General features: G+C 42.2%; 1 protein-coding gene and 1 long non-coding RNA gene across 15 annotated transcripts in view; one reads left to right on the forward strand and one right to left on the reverse strand.

Annotated features, from left to right (window-relative positions):
• LOC117158722 (uncharacterized) overlaps window positions 1-21,590 on the forward strand; it is a 167,055-nt gene that overhangs the window by 24,395 nt on the left and 121,070 nt on the right. Inside the window, exon 2 of the long non-coding RNA XR_004464456.2 lies at window positions 593-658. This is a non-coding gene — a long non-coding RNA (uncharacterized LOC117158722). The remainder of the gene's footprint in view (window positions 1-592; window positions 659-21,590) is intronic.
• The window catches only part of Rdl (Resistant to dieldrin), a 97,488-nt gene that overhangs the window by 24,320 nt on the left and 51,578 nt on the right, over window positions 1-21,590 (reverse strand). For 8 of the 14 annotated variants that reach the window (XM_033337919.2, XM_033337917.2, XM_033337912.2 and 5 more), the window contains exons 3-5: window positions 17,545-17,612; window positions 5,106-5,332; window positions 3,446-3,528 (exon numbers count right to left, since the gene is read on the reverse strand). In XM_033337919.2, coding sequence (XP_033193810.1) covers window positions 3,446-3,528; window positions 5,106-5,332; window positions 17,545-17,612 — 378 coding nt within the window. Of the gene's footprint in view, window positions 1-3,445; window positions 3,529-5,105; window positions 5,333-13,599; window positions 13,668-17,544; window positions 17,613-21,590 lie in introns of all 14 variants that reach the window. The other 6 variants (XM_033337920.2, XM_033337913.2, XM_033337918.2 and 3 more) reach the window with 1 other exon arrangement.

The following is a 21,590-nucleotide window of genomic DNA, read 5'->3' on the forward strand; positions in this document are numbered from 1 at the left end:
GTTTATTTTTTCACTCGGGCTCGCAAATGAATTCTCGGGCTTGACCAAGTTTGTCGTTGATGACCTATGCCGGCTCGATAAATCGCGACAATAACGAGTGGGCGTGTTACATCGACCGATAACGGGATTAAAAATAACGATGCCAATGAATCGCGTTTGAAAAAATTTAATTAATATCCTTCCTCCATGTCCATTCAGCGTAGGGCTACGATGGATTCATTATTTTCCACGAATCAAAATAGTTACGGTGAAAATATTACGTAACTCGTTAAATACGAGTAACGACGATCCCGAATTTTCGGGGTAACGGAGAGTACATTTCGATCGATAATTAAGCGAGCATTGTTTTAATTAGACCGAATTAAAACGTGGATTTGGTCGGACGAATAAAGTTGTATTAATTAAAATAAATTACGCGAGAACATTAGCGACCGATGGAAATACTCTGGAAACGAGTAGCGTTGAAAGTCATCGAACAATTTTCTGTAATTACTCGTCGTTTATAGTTAGATTGGAATCTATTCGCGTTGCGTTTGCACGCATTTCCTCCATTACGGTATTACTAAGAGCGCGCTTTTATATCGTTTTCCAGGAAGTGGAATGTTTGCCGAATGTTCCGAGCTGGCTGGGATCGACGATTGATGCTTCGTCCATTTACGTAAGTAGTATCAGCCTTGATATTAATCGTTATTAATTACCATTTCGTGAGGAAGCGGAATGAGCGGTAGGTGGGAATGGCGCATGGGCCGCGACAGATCGGAACAGAAATACTTTTAACGACAGTAATAATTTCGCCGGGGACGAAGCTGCAGCAATTAAGGACGACGGCACGATCCGGCTTTCTACTCCGCGAAACTAATCAACGAACTTGGTCAAGTTACTTTGATATCTCGAGCGTCCGACTTCCGGCGGCCTTTCGTCGTATCCTGCAAACGACTGAGTTTTAATATAGATCTCTTAGCCGGAACGAGTTAGGCCGAAACTTTTTCCATTGTCCCCGTATAGATTACCAATCTCCGCTAGACTTCTGGTATAATCAAAGGCACCGGATGCGTTTCACGACTCCTTTTTGTTTCTTTTTTTTCTTTTTTTTTCCTTGTTTCTCCTCGTTTCAACCCTTATACAATCGTCGGCCAGAATCGTTACGCGAAACGATCGTTGTAATTTAGCTGGTTGGTTACCAGGTGCGTTCGTTTTATCATTTATTTGCTTATCCGACCATCGATAATACATATTGTATCGTTATCGAGAACCGAGGCGAATAGCTGGCTACTGGATTATACAGTACAATTACCGAACTTATTGATACAGGGGCAATGATTTAATGGCTGCTAAATGATCAGACTGCTGGGCCGATTATCGTTAACGAGTTAATAACTTGTTTACGATAAATATTTCTAACGAGGCGGCGGTTTGCCCACTTTTCGACCATCACCGATTTTCGAAGGCTAATTAATCGTTTTTCACCGCGAGCTAGCCCTCTCTCCAACGAGATACGATGCTTCGATCGAAGTGGAACGAGAAAAATTCGTTCGTTCGAATTGATTCGCTGTTAGAATGATTGAAAGAAACCCTTCGATCGAATAGAGGAAAGAGAGAGAGAGAGAGAGAGAGAGAGAGGGTGAGCATCCGGGCATCCTCTTTCGGTTTTCACACACCCAATAATCGCGTGCAATTTGCAGCAGTGATAATCGGCGCGAGCTCGTGATAATACGCACACGCTCACAGGCCATTCGCGCGTTTATACATACATACAAAGAGGAATTCGCAGCCGCACATCTACACCCACGCAAGGTGGTTGGGTTAGCTCTCCCGTACGTGCCACCGTACACTGGTGTGTTACCAGGGGCGTTAGCTTGTTTCTCGCTTTGCGAGACCTTTCGTTCTCTATGCGTTCTCGTAACACTATTAGCAGCCTAAACGTAGCGGCACGTCTAATCGAGCCGTGTGTCGTCGACTCGTTTTCGTGCTGAAGTCAACGTCAGGGTTGATTGCGTATACAGCGGGCGACCCGATCGAGACGGCCGTCTCGGCTATTGCGGACACGCTTCTCGTCAAGGTGCTCTTGTTGTTCGCACACTGTGCCTCGTTGCCGAGCCACACGCGTGATTCGACTCGAAACGATCGAAATAGGCGAACCTTGCAACTATTCCAGAATCCTGATCCGTTCAAAAGGCAGTTAATTACGTCCAATCCTGTGTAACGCATTCAACGTGCAAGACGCGAACGTACGTACGATCATCGGAATTCTATAGTTTCTTGCGAACGATGCTTGGATAAATGGATACGCGTTATAGAAAAATTGATTTTCACCAGGGACTCCTTTCGATTTTATGTGCCCCGTTGAACGCGTTAAGACAAATTTTCGGATAAAAGTTTTCTCGAGGATATCCATCGAGCGATTCGATCGACTATTAAACTCTGAAACATCATCCCCTTCGGTGTAAAGTTTCTTTACGTTGTTTTTTTCTTTTTCCTCTTTTTTTCTTGTCTCTTTTGTTCGATTCGCCCATCATTGGAATTTTCCAACGAAAGCACGCGTCTGCCTCGGCAAGTTCACGATGTCACGTAGGTAAAACAGTCATCGTGAATGGTATAGAAAACCCAATAAGAGTGAGCGAGAGCGGGTGAGTGAGCGAGTGAGTGAGTGGACCGAGTGAATGAAAGTGATCCACGACGATGCCGCGGATCGTGTGACTGATTCGTGTTAGTGAGCGTGTAAAGTGGCGAGTGATGGACAGACAGACAGACAGATAGATAGATAGCTAGAGAGGAGAAGACAGAGTAGAAAAAGGAATAGAAGAGATTATCATGGATTCGGGGAAAGGGTGGGAGGAGGAAAGAGAAAGAGAGAGAGAGAGAGAGAGAGCGGGGGAGGTCGCGTTGAAGGGGGTGGGCTGTAAGGTGTCGGGTAACGAGATTTCGTATGAGCGTGTAAAAGTAGAACATACGAGATTCCCTTAGGTTTCGTTTTTTTCATAATCTGTTCTTTTTCCTGTTACGTTTGACGCAAATGTACACGACAGAAGCGTCTTTCTGAGCTTATCTGAAAAAGGGTTTGAAAGCGATGTACAGTTGAGTCGCGTTTAATCAACGGCAATCGACTCCCTTGATCCGATTCAAAACGTCTTTTAACTTCAACTTCATCGCGATAAAATGTTTTTAACTTTCATCGAAACCGAGTATATAACGAGTGGAAATTAGCAAGCGGAATTTAGATATTAAGCGTTCAGAACGATATTTTAAATAAACAGGTAACGTCGATTGCCGTTCGCAAGATCGACACTGTTAATGCTCCGATGATAAATTCGAATCGTATGTTTCCATGTAACGTATGTAGCGTGTCTGTGTGACAGTGGACAGAGGCGAGGGTGTCGAACTTTTCTGAGATCGTCACTTCGGTTCAGTTATGTATGCATTTATACACGCGCACGTGCGTACTTACAGCTCTCGATCTCGATATGGCAGAGTTGCCGGTCCATCGGAAAGTATTGCAGATTCATTGGACACGATGCCGTGATCGTTAAACTGTAACAAACGCAAACATTACTTTCAATCTATGGAACGTGATAAACGAAAATTACGATCAAACGTTTGCTCGACATTAAAAATTCATACATCGATATCGTTGCTAGAGGACCAACTTCAAAGAAGCTAGAAGAAATTTGTACAAATCTCTCGTACTATTGCCAATTTCAAGCAACGGTTATCGTTATAATATTCGTTCAACCATAGAGAATCTATGCCCAAATATACACATCGATATCCATTCCGATCAATTTCTCCTGGTGTTTTTCGCTTTTCCGCCTACGTTCAGTCGGCCTTGAGTTTCTAGATCCGGAAGGCAATGTAATATAAAGCAACGAAAGGGTGCGCACGGGAAAGTTAGGTATGCATGGATCGCGTGAATATAGCAGCGCCGTTAATACCAGAACACTTGACGTTGTTTTAGAGGGGAATGGATATGGGGGATAATACGACGTAGTGTCGAAGGAAGAAGGGGATGGAAACGATGACGACCGATCCTCGGAAGAAAATTTGTCGTCGTTGGTACGACTGCTTTCTCCAATGTTTAGACGGTTCTTGAATGGAACGGGGTATCGAAACGGGGTTAAAATCGCGTCTGAACGTGGCAGTTTTATCGCGGGCTCCTCCTCACGCTAGAAAATATATTCCATTACTCGAAAAGTCTTCTTCGTTTAGGGGTTCGCCGACTTTTGCCGACGTCGTGCTACGAAATACTGCTGCGTCTTGTGTTCAGAGAGATTGCAGGATACTTTGTCGAGGATACTTTTCAACGATTTTAATTACAAATTAAAGCTGGTATTAACATCGAAATCGTCTTTTTATCAGACTTGATCCTCTGCACACTGAGAATTTTACACGCGATATAGCAATTTCAACATACTTTTGGAGTGAAGTTTTTCAGACTAAAAATTTCGTTTTGAGAAAGGCAAAGTTGCAGGTGAACTCTCTTCCAATTTTTGTTTATATGTCAAAACAAATTTTCACGTCGTTAATCCTTTTAGGACAGAATTCTTTTGCAGCCTGTAGAAAAAATTGCATTCTCTTAATTGATTCTCTTAGAAGCCAAATCGATCCACTTCTTGTTAATTAATTAATTTCGTTACAAAAGCACGCGATTAATATTCAATTCTCAAGAAACAAATAATTTCCTACCTTCGTTACAAACAGGTGACACGAATAATTCTAAGATACATTTAAGCAACAGCGTTTGCAAAATCATTGTATTCTTCTATTTCTGATTTTATGGAGTCGGTCGATGTGGCTTCAATTATTAATAGCAGAATCAGGTCTTTTCAAAGAAAAAATGAAGAAGACATAACAACCTAAAACTTGTGATTAGTTTTGCCGAAAATAAATACATCTATCGTTTATTTAACCGATAGCTTATTAAGATACAATGTACAATTAATCGTGAACGGATTAACGTTTCACTACAGACACCAAATAATTGCAAAGGATAAAATATTTATCCTTGCTTCTTTTCTATAACTTCTATTAGTATAATAGTTCTAATAGTAACTTATAGATGAGAATATTCTTATTTTCTAATTAGAAATGAAATAATCGTTGTCACTCACCGTATACTACGTGTAATGCTTCCCGAATGATGAATACGAATGAACTCGTTGCTGGTGGTAGCGATGTGAAAGTACGACTGCTTCTCGTTGACGAAGAACGTGTCGGGTACCCAAATGTTCTTGATGAACTCCGAGCCGACGCTGAGCGTCTCGACGCCCGCTCGTTTCTTGAACGCCAGCCGCGGGTCCGTCCAGAATTGCCGGAAGTAAAAATCCAGCGTGAAGTCCTGGCATGAGACACACATACACACGCGAGTGCTTTCATTAGAGTCGTAAATAATCGTGGTGCGATACGACACGCGAGAACGAGCGTGGAAGAACGTAAAAGTAAGTAATTCCGTGGTCGAATTTCGGATCGTAAAACGCCGCGAGAATCGTATTTTCGATCGACACGATCGTCTGGGAACTACAATGGACGCCAAAGAATCGGGTTCGAACAATGCAACGTGACACGTTCGTACAGACTAACAGCATTTACGCGACAATGCCTTCGTTAAAAATAACATAGTTTCGCCGGATACGTGAGGAAGAGAGCGAATGCAAACCGATATCGCGACGGGATAACGCGGAGCCTTCTATCTGACGCGTCTCTCATCCCACTTTATACGAATAAATAGATTTGCATCGATTAAATTCTCTGATTTATTTGATACGTTGCACGTTCGAAACATGCGGTTTATCTGTCGACGAATACGAGAACCCTGTTCGTATTGTCATTAAAACGCATCTACGCGAATATCTATGAACGTATCGCGAAAAGAAATATTCGTCATTCTATTTGACGAGAGAACGCGATTATCTTACACGTTATTCCTCGTTTTTCTCGCGTGTATCGTATTCTCTTTGTTTGTTTGCGAGGCGGGGCAGTTTGTGACGGAAGGAAGATTCAGCGTCTTTCCACGGGGATGGAGACATCGCGAGAAAGACAAACGGAAAGTAAGAGAGATACGGTTGTACGCGAAATTGACGGAGGGTTCAAACGGTTAGGGGAAACAGCGAGACGTAACACGGAGAAACGAAAACGTGAAGCGGCGCGATCGTAGGAGACAGGGGTTCGAGCGATCGATCGATGGGAGAGGAAACGCAGAACTGAGATCGGGAACGTCGACAGGTAGCTGGAAACTCTCGTCGATTGTTGCTGACGACTTCTCTGTACCGGGTACCACGTGTCGTGGTTATCGTAACGCGCTAAATCGCCTACTTGAACACTCGCGTAACCTTATCGAGACTCTCCTTCAGTGTTTTGTTCTGATCTCAGGCTGCTAGCTAAGGCAAGCCAAGACACCAGTCTTTCGTGAAACTTGTCGCAAGTTGTCCCGCGAAAATTTTTAATGTCATACGTTTTAAGTTTGCAATCGAGATTAAATTATTTTTATTTTCTCTCTATCACGAAGCTATAGTTTCGTATTCGATAGTTGATGTTATATTTGTCGATGGTATTAACCAACGTATATTTATGTACAACTTCTGCACAAATGCATCGAATCCAGAGAGCGGTTAAAACATCGCATAAAATTGAACGATTTTCACTCGCAACAAATGATTTCACGGCTTGGTTATTCGAGTTCAAGTGAACGGAAGATCGTGAAACGCTCAATCAAAAATTTTACGCATGACGAAGAAATCGGGACGCGATTGAATGGGCGCGATTTTATGTGAAGCGGTTCGCAGAGTGAATAGATTTAATATTTAAAGGTACGGCCGTTTTAATAGACGGCCGTCGAACGTAAATACCGTAATTTAAGGGCACCAGGAATAGATTCTCACGGAAAGGAGTTACGCGTCTTGAAATATTCAAGGTTCTTCCGTTAAACTTTGATTACTTGGTTCGATTCATCGGGCGAAAAGAAGAGAAAAAAAGAAGTGATTTCGCGCGAGTCCATCGTGAATTCATCAAACGTTGTAGCGTGCTATTCCTCGTATATTTCCACTTACGAGGCGAGTAATTTGTTCCAAGAAGAAAGTTTAAGTGCGAATAGTTGGAGCGTAATCAACCGATTCCGATGGCTAGATTTATTATTCGAGATCAAAGTTTCTCGATTAGTCTATTATTATTGAGATGTAATTACAAGGGAACACATTTAAACACGGTTAAAGTTTCACCATTTAACGAAGACGCTATTAAAAGTTCACTTATTAAAGACAAGTAAGGCGTATATCGATCGTGCTATAAATCACATTTGCATCCCGTTTAGTAAGTTAAAAGTCTTCCAGCGATTTTAGAATTTTGAAGGAATAAAGATTTTTGAAAATCAAATATTCCGAGATTCTTAAAACACAAGAAACGCGAATCTGCTAAAACAAAAAGCTTCTGTTTTTAATTTTAACGATTTAAATACAATGGCGGACAAAGGGAAGTTTAACATTAGTGCACTATGAATTTTAATAAACCTTATGCTAAACGTCTTTCACCACATATTATATTTATTCGTTGCTCTCATTAATACAAACTCATTTTGTATACACGCACAAATTACGGTGTCTTTTTATATTTCTTATTTTGTAAACTTTCTTTTGTCCGTCACTGTATGGCAGGTCTTTTTTAATAATTTGAGATCTTTGAGCGTGAACAGTCAATTACTGGTTACATATCGTACTCTGTTCCTGAAATTTCGACACTTATTTCGAAGTTTCGACGATAAGATAATTCTATAGAAATGGAAATTATACAGGTTGAAGCCGAGCTGTATCGCTCGGTATACGGTTCACTCGCATCCGATCTCTGTCGACGTGGTCGATCTCAGTTGGGGAGTTCCACGACGCGAGGGTAATTCGTGTGTACACGCGAAAGCGGTAAGGTGCATGGACCGTGTATATGGTGATTATATGTATTCCATATATAGACTATTATTACTTGGGCAACACTACTAGTACGTGCAAGCATGCTACGAAACGCTATCGAAGCAACATGCATTGCCTATACCGTACTTGCGAAGAGAGAATCTTAAGTCTAATTATAAATACTTATGTCTAATCGAACTTCGAACTTGATAACAGTAGCAACGATATGCAGCAGGATCTGAAAGTTGTTGGAACTTTAGTGTGAAATTTGATTAATTCTATCATTTTGTTTCAACACTCGGTCCAATATAACGATCATCTTCGAAATATGATATATCCTTGAGATCGATTAGATTCTTACTCGTAACGGATACAACGAAGTTCTGATCAACTTCTGGATCAGTATATCAATACTTATGTTGAATTATTTTCGTGTCGAAAATTTTCCTTCGTTAAATCGTCAGTTGCCGAAGCGCACCAAAAATGCCGTACACAATTGAGCGTGGAATGAAACATCTTTCACGTGCGTTTGCGCCATACACTTTGCACGTGAGATCATAATCGCATGTTGCATAAACACGGTGTTCCGATTATGTAGTCCAGTTTGTTCGAGGCGATGTTTCCGTTATTTCGCTCGACGCGTTTATACGCGTGCAATGCACGCGTGTAGACACCATTCTACTTTATTTCGTAATTGGTTCGTTTGTGAGGATGTGAAAACGACTTTTATGCGTGCACGAAAAAATTGTCGGGAAAGTTTTGATTTAGGATACGAGTTCAGTGACAGAGGAAGAGGAAAAAAATTGCGGGATCGTGCAACCGATAAAATAACAATTGTCGCCATAAATTCGTAGGTTCGCGTTCTCTTGTCCCGTTGTACACTTTATCGAGAAGTTTACGACTATTACAAACGTTGCACTGAAATTTTCGCAACCGTTATAGGTGTGAAATTTTGTTGGAAGAGAGGAGAGAATGAGAAAGAGAGAGATAGAGGATAGATAGATAGGTAGATAGGCAGATAGGTAGATAGATAGAAAGATAGAGAGATATATAGATAGATAGATAGATAGAGGAAGAGAGAGGGAGAGAGAGAGAGAGAGAGAGAAATTCAGGAAACTTTAGGAACGAACTTGGACATTTTACAGCTCCAATAACGGCTGACGTTCACTCTAGCTATGTTGGAAAGATTTCAACCCGAGGCGACGCTTACCGCCGTCATCGACGCTGTATACGTTGCCGCGATATTTTTGTGACGTTTTCAAGCGCGGAAAGTTTTATGCCGGATAAATGTGCGGATTTATGCTATTGCGATGCTTGGATACCGCTTCAAGGATGGAGTTGGGAGACGAAAATAATAAAAATGGAATAAATAGAGAAGTCCATTCCACCGTACTGTTTCGTTTGATGTTAGTCGAACGACCCTGTCTATCGAGCATGGAAGCTTTACTTTTTCCTACTTATTTACTTACTTACCAAGTCAACGAACTAAATCACCTTTTTCACTTTCTAAACTAGTACTATGCACGCATACAATATAAAATTAAAACTTAGTACATAGTCATCGTCATCATTTATAACGTATTAAATATAAATCGTAACTTTCCAAACGATAGAACAACGTATCGATATTAGATTATCTTACGGAACAGCGAACCGTGATGTAAATACGAGAAAATTTTCAATGAACAATATGTATGCAATGTTTAACATGTAAACAACTTTTTGCAATTGTATACACGAGGTTTTTTTCATTTCCGTGGAAATTGGCTCCTTGAAGTGGTGCTCGATGGCAACAACGTATTCTACGTTTCGATATCTGACATCGTCTACTTTTCAACGAGTCTTCAGTTTCAGATGATATTGCGTCTTTCGCGATTGAACGCGCGCAAAGTTGCTGGTTGTTATATTAATTGGGTATTGTCTACCTAGTGGTCATAAGTAGTTTCTGATGCGAACGCGAATCCGTGAATGCAAGTTTAATTAAAGTGGGCTCGAAAGTAACTCCGTTGTAATGTGGTGTTGATGTCACTTCGGGCGGAAGTTGTCATGGCAGCGAGCTTTGCTTCGTTTGGCGTTCCTCCAGGCGCAGTGCAGTCGTGTCGTGATGCGCACTGGACGTCTAATTTGTCGTATTATGCATTTTGACGCTCGTTACCCATCGATTTTACGAATCTTCGAACCGTTTAACTGTTCCTCCTAAAGTTATCGAACGACGTGTGCGGGAAATGTATCTTCCGCGTATTCTTCAAGACCTCGTTGATCCTGTCCGACCGCGTTACGTCTACAAGAAATATTTCCTTCTCGACTGGCACAGTGGTATATAATTCGGAATCACGTTCTTCGAGTAGCATCGTAACGATGCAAAGAACGTCGGTCGCGCTTTGTCGAGTGTTTCTAAGGACACTTCGCAACTTTTCCTTGGCAAGAGAAGAGAGTTCGCGGGCAGGCAAGTAGCGCAGGTAAGCGTTTGCCTACGAACATCGAGATAGAAAAGAAGGACAAGAACGAGGAGTACGAAACAACTAGCGGCTATGTAACGATGCTGTTACATACATAGAAAGAAGCAGTTTCAAAAGCAGAAGCTTGCAAGCGAATCGAAATTGAAGAAAAAAGAAAAGAGACGAAGAAAAGAACGGAAAAAAGAAGAGAACGAAGGAAAAACGCAACAGCAGAGTGTGTGCGACGAATGATGGAAGGCAAGAGAGGCTCGTACGAGAACACTGGTTGGCTCAACGTGTATTTCACATTGTGCTTTCTGCGCCTCGACGAGTGGCCAGTCTGTGTGTACGCGTGCACATAATCTCGATGCGATACACCTGCGTGGATATTAACATGTGCACGTGTATGATTGTACAAGCGCACGCACACACATACTTGAATATTAATAATAATTAGAATGTGTACGGCATCATAGTGATTCATAGCTACCAGAAGCGTACTGCACACACTGACAATGATACAGCTCAATATAGGTGTCGTATTATATCCATAATATAATATAAATATATATATGTGAAATATATATATATGTATAGATATCTATAGACACATTATTTCGTATAGTCTCGATTCGTAGTCGCAACGTTGCACAAGCTATATACTCTTTTCTTATTTTTTTTTTTTTTTTTTTTTTGATATTCTATGCGTTCGTCGGCTGGCCAGAAGGAAGCAGGAATTCAGGAACATGGTGTTTCTCGTTCGATTGTTTCACGGACTCTCTCTTTTGCCACTATTTCCGCTCCTCTTTGCGTGTCTCCGTCGTGGTACCCGAGACGTCCGTCTGACAAACGCTATGTCCAGAATCTACGAGAGTAAAGGGCGAGGAAAGAAGGAGCCTTCGTGCAGCATCGTTCGGCGCGAAATTTCTCACTGATGCGCCTACAACGGGTGAGAAATGTAAAGGAGGGAAAATTGATAGGAAAATTGGCTACTTTGGTAGTTCTTCGACGAGTTTCCGAAGAGGGGATAAGTTTCCGATTAGACGATCACCGACGATGGACTGCACTCCTTGCTTAAATTGGTACGAAGGAAGACTCGAGAACGGAAGAACCGACGGATAAGGGGAAAGAGGGTCGGGCAAAGAGGAATATACAGTGAAGGCTCGCCAACGGGTATAAAAATCGCGAGTCACGTCCCAGGTGACAGTGTCGACTTGATTTGGTTTCCGCACAGGGCTCAACACCTGGGGTCCAGTCTCGTACATTCAGCTCCAAACTCGCATTCTGGATCACGATCGAGCGTCGATGATCTCTTTTTGATGATTTATGAGTTCGTTGGACAAACCGGGAGATTATATGGTCCGCAACTTGCAAAACTTTATTCTTCGCTTTTCCGTAGTATTTGTCATTTGTCCATAAGTCACGACTAAACAAAACTGCCAAAAAATATAATCCACAAATTGAAGCTTCGATATCGATCGATAAAGATGGAAAAAAGTATGGAGCCTGAAACTGTGGCGGACGCAAATGGATCCAGTTTCGTGCCAGTTTGAAACTGATTGCAGACACCGGAACAGATACCTTTTGAATACTACAGGAGTATACGCAATACACAATACGTTATATGATTACGCTATGTACGTATCTTAAATATTGAGAAAGAAAATATATATATAGATATATATACCATACGTAACGCTGTATACACGCTTATATACGTATACATCTAGAAATTGCAAAAATACGTGTAAGTCTACGCGTATATATGCGTGCCTCAACGTATGTGCGGCCTGCAGCGCTCGAATCGCGATTCGTTCGCTTTTCAACCTCGCTCAGAGCAATCGTACTTAAACTCTCGGCTTAGAGACGAGGAAAAATTCGCGAAAATTTTGATAACGTCGCGGATGTTTATTGGACGCGACGTTTTTTGCCACTCGAACGGATAACCTGCAGTATATCGTTCGTTTGCTTTTACCCTTCGATTCGTAAATCCTTTCTAAGCGATAAAACGAATTGGTAGAAAACGATATTGCGCGAGAGAACCGTAAAAAGCGTTAGAGCAGATTGGCGTGTATAGTGGAACGTATTTTTCTGACTTTTTTGTCCGAGGGTGCTATATGTTTCCCATTGTTCGCGGCTGGTTTTCGTTGCTGATCGAGCTCTCGTCGCTGATTCGAGCACTGCGGGTAGGGCCATGCAACAAGAACATCGCAAATCGAATTAAACGAGTCAACCATAAACCATAAACGAAGTAGACAAGAATATATCTTGCGAAGACTGTGGAACGTAGCAAGGTTCCCTTGTAACAGTTCAGCCAACCAAACAGCTGTGACGAGCTATAAAAACGTAGGTTAGTAGGCCATCCGTGTAGGGTGTGTGAGTGTGTGTACGTATGTTTTTATACGTATGTATGTATGGTATGTATCTCTCCTTTTCTCTATGTGTGTCTCTGTTTCGTGTGAGTGGTAGACAGTATATGCATCTGTATGCAAATGTGTACGTGTACGTGCCAATATGCCCCTTGCTGCCAACATAAATATCGCGAGCCGCGATGTCTATGTGTCTCTTGGTGCACGTTTCTCCAGTCACCCGTCGAGAATTCCTCGAGATTTCGATGCGTGTATGAAATACTTCGGTTTACGCTTCTGTGTACGCGAACAGAGACGTATAGATACACGTGTATATGCGCCGCGACCGATCTCATTTTATACGACGAACTTTACGCGACATCGGTCCCAATCGGTGAACACTTAGATTTCGCGACCGGATTCGAACAATGCTAACGAACGATGAATATTCACGGACGAATATTTATTAATCCGTCTCGCGTTGTCCCGTGTTGTTCTTTCGTTGAATTTCACGTGGAACGCGAGCGTATTGATATTTGCGCGAGAACGTTTGTACACACGTACACACACGCGGATCGGATAATCGTGAAACAAACAATCGGAAACAAGCGGCATAGTTGGATGAACGACGCGCTCGAAAAGCCGGTTCGTTCGGACGACGCGTTTGGTATCGCGTGGTTCGATACGATCGATCGACCCCGATTGATCGTTTGCGTGGACGAACGATCGATGGATCGTATCGTATGTGCGACGATTCAATTCGCCGCGATCGCTCTCACGGTGAATAGTCGAGTTTTCCATGAACAGTGTGAAAGAAAAGGGGGTACACGCGTCGGTACACGCACGAACGAAGAGGAAGGGTCAGAAAGAAATGAACGAACGGTTGTCGATGTGAGTTCTGTATGAGTTTGAGAATGCAAACTGTACCATCAACACTTCGGACACGGAGCTGATGCTGAGGACATACATGGTGACGCCAACCTCCACTGGTGGACCTGCAATCAACAAAACCATCCGGCCTTGGTCGCTCTGATTATCCGCTAGTTTCTAAGTTACCGTACATGTGACAGGTACATTGTACGTAGATAACGGTTAAGTTCGTGTGTTACCCCTGATTCACGGAAGATGAAAAAAGCGAATAGAACAGATTCGTTTGATGCTCAAAGTAGAGACATTCCCTTTAGAACAGAATAGAATAATCGTTGAATATTATTTACAAAGATTCGAACGATATTTGACTATAGATACGATAATATTAAATGCTCTAGGACAAACGTTAGCGCGAAAAAATCGCGAATTAGGGGTACAATGCAAGCGTACAAGTCGAAGAGAGCTCGCACCCTGCACGGAACCAAATCAACAGCACTCGTCGGCCACGTTGTTTTCCAAGCTAGAAGAATTATTCACACACACTTGACTCGTTATATATATATAATCCTTATTATATATATATATATATATACACACCCATCACAGTCACGTGTTTAAGCAAGGTGACTTTACCCTTGCTCGACTATCGTCTTTTGTTTCTTTCATTTCCTTTTATACTCTTTTGTCACTTCTCTTTTCTTTTTTTGTTTTTGTTTTATTCTCGTTACTCTTTCCTTTTATACATTTTCCGTTTCTTGTTTTGCGGTGTTGTTAACCGAGTCACTCTAATTATATCGCGCCAGCTATACGCGTGTCTCTACTTCGTATATCTTGAACGTATCCGGTACTGTTTTTATCTCCGGTTGTTTTCTTTCTTTCTCTTTTTGTCTCCATCGTTTTAATCCTGTCGTTTACCTGTCCATCCCCCCGAGCGATATGTCGATTCCTTCTCATTATAGACCTTCAAAGTTCGTTATTTAACTGTTTTCCAGTTATAACTCTATCGTTCGTCTCTTTCCTTTCGCTTCCTGTCTCTTTTACTCGTCTTTCACCCTCGAGTTAAGAAACGAACGATACTCGGAAACATTCGCTGTCATTGTCACTGCGATCGTCGATCCCGGACGAATCTTAGTCGCGTGTAATTGTAATAGCTATATATTATCTCTTTGCATCTCTTTCCTCTTATTCTTTTTGTCTTTTCTCTTAACTTATTTTTTGCTTTGACAAATCAGCTATCGGACGGACGTGTGGACGTCGTTCGAGACGTGGAAAAATCGGGGTCTTTCGTGTTTGAGAACGAACGTGTGATACGTGCGGTGTCAGACACAGGGGGTGAAGGTAGAAAGTGTGATAGTGAACGGTGGTGATGGGCGGGGTTTTCGGGGGGTGGGCGGGCGGGCGGGCGGGCGGCGGCGGCGGCGGCTGGGGGCAAAAGGGGGCAACAGGGGTTTAATCGGGTGGAATAAAATATAGAATAATAATAATTGTAAGTGGTGGCAGGCGGGCAGCCCATCTTAGCAACCGCGGCATAGCAGCTAGCGTCTAAAAAATGGTCTAAACGGGACGGTTCGTGCGTATGTAATATATTTATATATATATAATATATATATATCCAAAATTGAACAAGATACTATTCTTCTACATAGAGAGGAAACAAAAGTGTTCGTTCGTATTTTTTTTTTTGTCATTTCCTTACAAGAGCAGACCACGCTTCAGATAGCTTAAAGGCTAAAAAAGTAACAAGCAGGAGACAGTGAGTAATAACTTGGTCTACACTCGGAAAAACGTAAGATCAGAACGATTCAGGCCGTTTAGAATGTGTATATATGTATGCAAAAAACAGTATAGTATTGACAAATTGGTCACCAGAGATTCGACGAGAAGGAGAAGAGTGAAAAAAAAAGATAGAACGTTCTGTGCCTTCTAGGAACTATGCGTGTAATACAGATACAAACCATCCAACCGGACTACGATTCACGGTCCCAGACTACTAGGTATCACGAGCCGACTTCTATCTACGATTACGAATTCGATCCTTTTATTTTTTTCTGAGTGTAGCCTACTTGGTGATTGCGAGCACTTTCATCGTTTCACACACGCGAAATAGTACTTTGTCCATTTTTGGTTCGGTGTTTCTGTCGTGTTTCTATTCGTGACTTCTTGCCACGAGAGTGTTTCGTGTATTTCGTGTGTCGGCGTGTTCCATGCACGCGCACAATTATTCTAACATTAACACGAGTCGCTACTATGGTAACCAGGCTGACTTAATGCATAGTATCAAGCTGATCACACCTCTTGACCATAAAGAAAGGTTAGGTTCGCCTCGTCATTAACGAAGTTGCGGTGGTAAGCCATGGCCGTAGCTCGAATCGTTTACCTGTACTACTTGATTCTATTTATCGCCTACATTATTCTGCTTGGGTTGTACTTGTTTGCATTAATCGTAAAAATCAGAATATGGCTGGATTGTTTAAACATGAAAAGCTAGTTAAATTTGTATCGTACCTTGTTTACTTTGGTACTGCAATTCGAACCGGACGAACGAGAATGATACTCGATTGTTTGCAAACTGGGGAAAACGCAACAATTCTGCCGTTATGTATTTTAGTTTCTCCGTATGATAAAATCAACACGCGTCTCGGTGTATGGAACAAATGAATTAAAAAAAAAAAAAAAAAAAAATAGAAAAAATTCGGGAAAGTAAATAACGGTTAAAAAAAAGGACGAACGTAAGCTTAACAACTATCTGCCAGGTTCTGCTTGGCAAACTTAATAAAAAGAATATGCAAGAAAAAATCCTATTTGGAAGCAGAAATATTTATTTCGATAAAAGAAGCGGAAAGTTAATTTTAATTTTTTCGTAGAAATCGATTCACCTATCGTTCTATATATCGTACAAAGGAGAACTTTCGTGCCGATGCAAATTAAACAAAACGACCTCGACGTTTGTAATTAGAATTTCTTAGCGTCGATTGGCGTTTCGGTGCATCGTGTCAAGGAATTGGACATCGAGCCGGTTGGAAGACGCGCTTGAACAGCGATCGTCTGATCGTAATCGTGTTACACGATTGTCGCGGCGGTTCCAGGCGTTCTCACGAAACGTAGAGTAGATCAAAGGAGCACACAGCTCGAGGCGATGCGGTTCTGTGCACGGCAACCGAACTAATTTCATCGACAGAGCGCCAATCGGCCTTCGACACGTACGAACGAGCGAGCGGTTGAGCGAACGAATGGGCGACGGATGGTTCGCCCTATTCGAGACCTCGGGGACTCGACTCCTCCTTTTCTCTCTGCGATAGAACCAGATTAAACCTACGAATTTCCTCTGGTCGGACTGCAATTAATCGATTATCTCTTGCACGTCTCGCAGCTTGATCGATCACGGCTACGACGTTATTGCACGATAGGGCGATTTCCAATCGGAGAACCAATCCGGAAAATTGTATTTAAAACTTCGAAGCGCGGCTCGATCTTCGTCTTTCGATATTCGCTGGAATATTCCGGGCCGTTTCGAATCATCGAGGTATTTCCAGGTTGCACGAACACGTAAAAGAAAGATGTGAGCAGAGAGTATGGTCGAACCTTTTGGTGAACGTTATGCCAGCGACAAGGAAACGAAAGACGGAGAGTTTCAGGGAGAATCTATGCATTCCTGTGCGCGTGCATGCATCCAATGTAAGTGTTTGCGAGTGTGCATTCGTATGTCCGTTGTTTCGTGTTACGTTTCAAAGAGCAATTCCTTTTATTCTGTGGCGGTGTGTTCGTATTCATATACGTGGCTGTTTATTCGTTTCGTGTATCTGTGCATCGTGTGTCGGTATATGTACATGAAAGATCGTGGCTGTAACGATTGACGGCAATCGTCGTTTCAAATACACGGGCACTAAAAAGAGAAGTGGTTGCTCGGGCAAATGGGGTGGGGGATGTTTTAATCGAACGATCGAAATGATTAGTAATCGATTTTCAGCGTTAATGACTGAGTAAGACCTAGAGGTATAGTACCATTTTCACTTCGGATAGCGAGCTGATACTCAAGACGTACATGGTGACGCCCACCTCGACAGGAGGACCTGAAATCGAAGGTTAGTCAGACTGAGTCGGCCGTTTCCGGCCGCGGACAAGTTACACGATGGGGTGACTATGGCTTTTTTTTTTGTTCACTGATCGTTAAGTTATTATTCTTATCATTCTCGTTACAGTATCTAAATACGTATGTATGTATGGTATACTTTTTTTTGGCTTTTTCTTTTTTTTTTTTCGTTTCATTTCGTGAATAATTTTTTTTACTGTGAGTGTGGAATGTCATGGGTATTGAGTGGTATCGCTACGTCGGATGGATCGCTGAAAGTGGTAATTACTCTCGATTAGAGGACCACCAGGATCATCGTTTCTCGATACGTGTGCTTGGTTATCTCTTTAGAGCTTCGTTGATACTCTGGACGCGATGCTGAAACGTTGATCGAATTTCCATGTCTTTTATGGCCGGAATAGTAGCTTTCAAAGAGAAAGAACCTATTGATTGAACGGCTCGATTGTTAGCCCTGTCCTCTTACAAACATAAGATCTAACCGATTCTTTCTCTTTTTACGCCTAAAAATTGCCCCAGCTAAAACTTTCCGGAAACATCAAATATTCTTTCTACGCGTTTCTCGATATCATTCTCGTTCCACGTTACGGTTTACGGGGTAAACTTCGCGGAGAAATTCGCGAGATTCGATTCAAACTTTGACAGTTTAACGCGGAGGTAATAATTTAATATATACGTATATTTAGTATCCAAATATCGAAATGAACGAAATTGTTCGAGTATTATCGCAGATGTGTAAGTTGGAGTCTGAGCATCGAGTGATTTTACGAAGAGGACGTAAGAATTTCATTAGAATTGTGGAAGACGGTGGTTGTTGGAAAAGTTTGAGGGAACGAAGTGAAAAATAAGAGTCGGGAAGGTTGGCCAAGGGAGAGAAACACGAGGGCAGGCATTTTCGCGATAAAGTTGACTCGTAAACAACGGCTCTGCCAGCGGCATCGTGCGCTGCTTCGATATATCTTCATTTCCATTTCTGGGATGTTTTTAAAACCCTATAGCCAGTGAACGTCCCATATGGGACACATATTTCACAATGACGGGTCGGCGTACACGTTGCAAAACGCAACGAACGTACGTGGTATCAGGTTAATTGAAATGCGTTGGTATGGCTTACCCTTCCAAGCCAATCGCCCATGAGAACGTGTTTAAAAAAAGAAAAAAAAACAAGAGACAGATGGAAAAAATGCAAACACGACAGACATCGGTGGAAACGAATTTTCAACGAAAAATATCAACCTCGCCGTTCTACACGCTTTGCTTTATTTTATTATCTGGAACCCTTTTACAGTTATATTTGAATACGCGACGTTTTCTTCACAGGAAGGATAATTTCTTTGCATTTCTTCGAATAATTTTACTCTAACAACAACAAATGATATCTACCAGGATAGCGTAAAAATTAATTCTTCCATTCTCTGGATAAATTTTTTACTTTAATTTTATTCTGACAAGAAACAAATTTATCTAGCAAATATCAATAAAAGATCTTGTCTTAGCGTAAAAATGTATTTCTTCCTTTTTTACGCGAGTCTCAAGATTTATTTTCGAAATTGTTTTCACTCGACAATGAGATCTAATTTTCTCTACGTCTTCAAGAGTTTCTCCACTGTCGGTCCTCTTTCAAACAATAGAGAATTTACTTTAGAGTATGATATTGCTATCCTTGACAGTATATATCCTATCGTAGCCTATCTTATTGCCTATCTGTATTCGTTATCGCCCCTAAATCGTCAGTATTCGGTATCAGCCTCTCCACGTCTCAATATCCTGCCCTTATTAAGTCTCTTTGAAACCGAGTATTCCCGTAGCCGATACACAGTTTCGTCGAAGATGCTCGCGTCGCAACATTGTTACAGCTAACAACGAATCTTTACGTCCTCCATCGATCAGTGGTTTAACGAACACCCAAGGGCGCATCGTTGCACCAGAGTCCTTGAACTATATTGAATTACGTAGCCACTCATCGATCGAATTGTTTGCTCGCTAATATACGCGAGCCTCGTAGCGACGTTCGAGAAAGCCAAGCAAGAATGACGAAAAAGGAAAAAGACGCAGACATATATCCACACATCGTGTTTCCTCGTCACGTGCTTTGTCATTTTTACGTAAACTTTGACCGGAATGAAAGAGAATCGTATGCTGGAAATTTAACCGTGCTACGGAGAATATCGAATGAAGACCGGTTACTCGAAAACAGCCACGGGGATGTCTATTTATTCCATGTTGGATGCAAGATATCCCGTTTGCCCGTCCGTAATGTCCGAGAAAAAGCTGTAGCCATTTAAATTTTAAATGTTAAAACCTGGTATTCCATGGACCCAGTAAATCCAGACTGTCTGGAAGGCTCGAGCCGCTTCCATCCAGCCGCGCAGAGATCGACGATTCGGCTCGGCTCGGCCGCGGGAAACCGATACGATTCGAGACGTCCACGGGAAACCGATACGGTTCGAGACGACCACGGGCTTTGGCGAACGCGCTAAAAATAAGGGGGGCTATTGAAAATTCTCTTCGGGATTTATAGGCATTTTTGCCAGAGCAGCGATAAATTCGAAACGCGTGAATGTAATGCATTCTATCGGACGCGAAATATCGAAGCGACCCACGACGAGAAAAAGCGAACGAGACGAGCCTCGAATGAAATTCCGCGATCGGTCTCTTATTTACGACGCGTGTTTGCCATTTGGCTCCGCGCACAGATCAATCTGCGACGTTTGTCGCATTTTTATATTTCTTTCTCTTCTTCCTGTTCCCTTGGGTAATTTACTGGGAATACATTCGTCGAATATTCAACGGGAGAATCGGGGATCTCGAAGGGGGCCTGTGCGCGGTTCTAAAAGTAGCCCAAGAAAATCGATCGTCTCGAGGCAAAACAAGAGAACCGATAGGGAGCTGTTTCACGGAGTAATTCGCGCGGTCGGCACACTTTTCGGAGTCTGCAATTCTCCGGCATTGTCTCCCGCGGGAAAAGAGCAAGAAACCGCAATTGTGGCATACCTCCGTGGGTCACCGTGGCTCGCGGCCAGCGTCAGGAGTCGCTCCTGGAACTGTCCCAGCACAGGATCAGCCCAGGAATGAAAATGAATGCACACGTTCCGAAGCAGTGGCGAATAAATAAAGCGTGTTGCTGTTTACTGTTTTCTCCTGCTCTGGACACGTTCGCGGGTTAAAACGTACCGAAATTTTCCGCCAGAATTCCCTCCGACTATCTCGTTAGTCGCGATTTCGCCGCCAAGACCTTTTTTCTTTCTCGTACGACGACGCGGACCCTAAATTCAATTCTCAGCTTTCAAATACTTTGCGATATTCTCGAAAAATCATGGACGTGATTTGCGTGACTCGCCTCTATTTTATTAGTCTGTTTGACGAGGTATCTGTGAAGTTTTTAAATCCGATTCTCAAGTTTGAAATACCTTACGTTACTATCGAAATATGACAAAAGTAACTCGAATGGACACAGCTATATTTTACTGGCTTGTTTAGCAAACAACGTCTAAACCAACCGAGATAACCGTGAATAATTACTAGAGGCCTTAATTCTACGTGGGAACTAATTGCTTCTCGGTCGAAGCGATTTCGGTTGACCAGCGATTGCCTAACTAACTCGAGTGTTAATTGTTCGGCTGATCCGAATACCGATCGAATCACGATTCTCTTCAATATCTAACAAGAAGTTCTCTTATTTTCGATCTAATCGATCCAAGATCGATCAGCTATTTTTGAGTGACTGTCTCGAACGCTGATTAATATCTCATTCCGAATTCTAATAGAATGAATCTCAACTTGCCTAATCTAAGATTCGGATTTAACGAATTATCTATAGAATCGCGCGACAAATCATCTTCGTTTACATATCTATGGAAACTTTTCATATATTTCTCGAGTATGACACGTGGTGACGGGATTACCACGAGGAGGATCGCGAGACCGAAGCGGAAATTCGAGAACGGACCGCAGCGGTATA

Source organism: Bombus vancouverensis, chromosome 1 (assembly GCF_051014615.1).
Source record: "Bombus vancouverensis nearcticus chromosome 1, iyBomVanc1_principal, whole genome shotgun sequence".
NCBI lineage: Eukaryota > Metazoa > Arthropoda > Insecta > Hymenoptera > Apidae > Bombus > Bombus vancouverensis.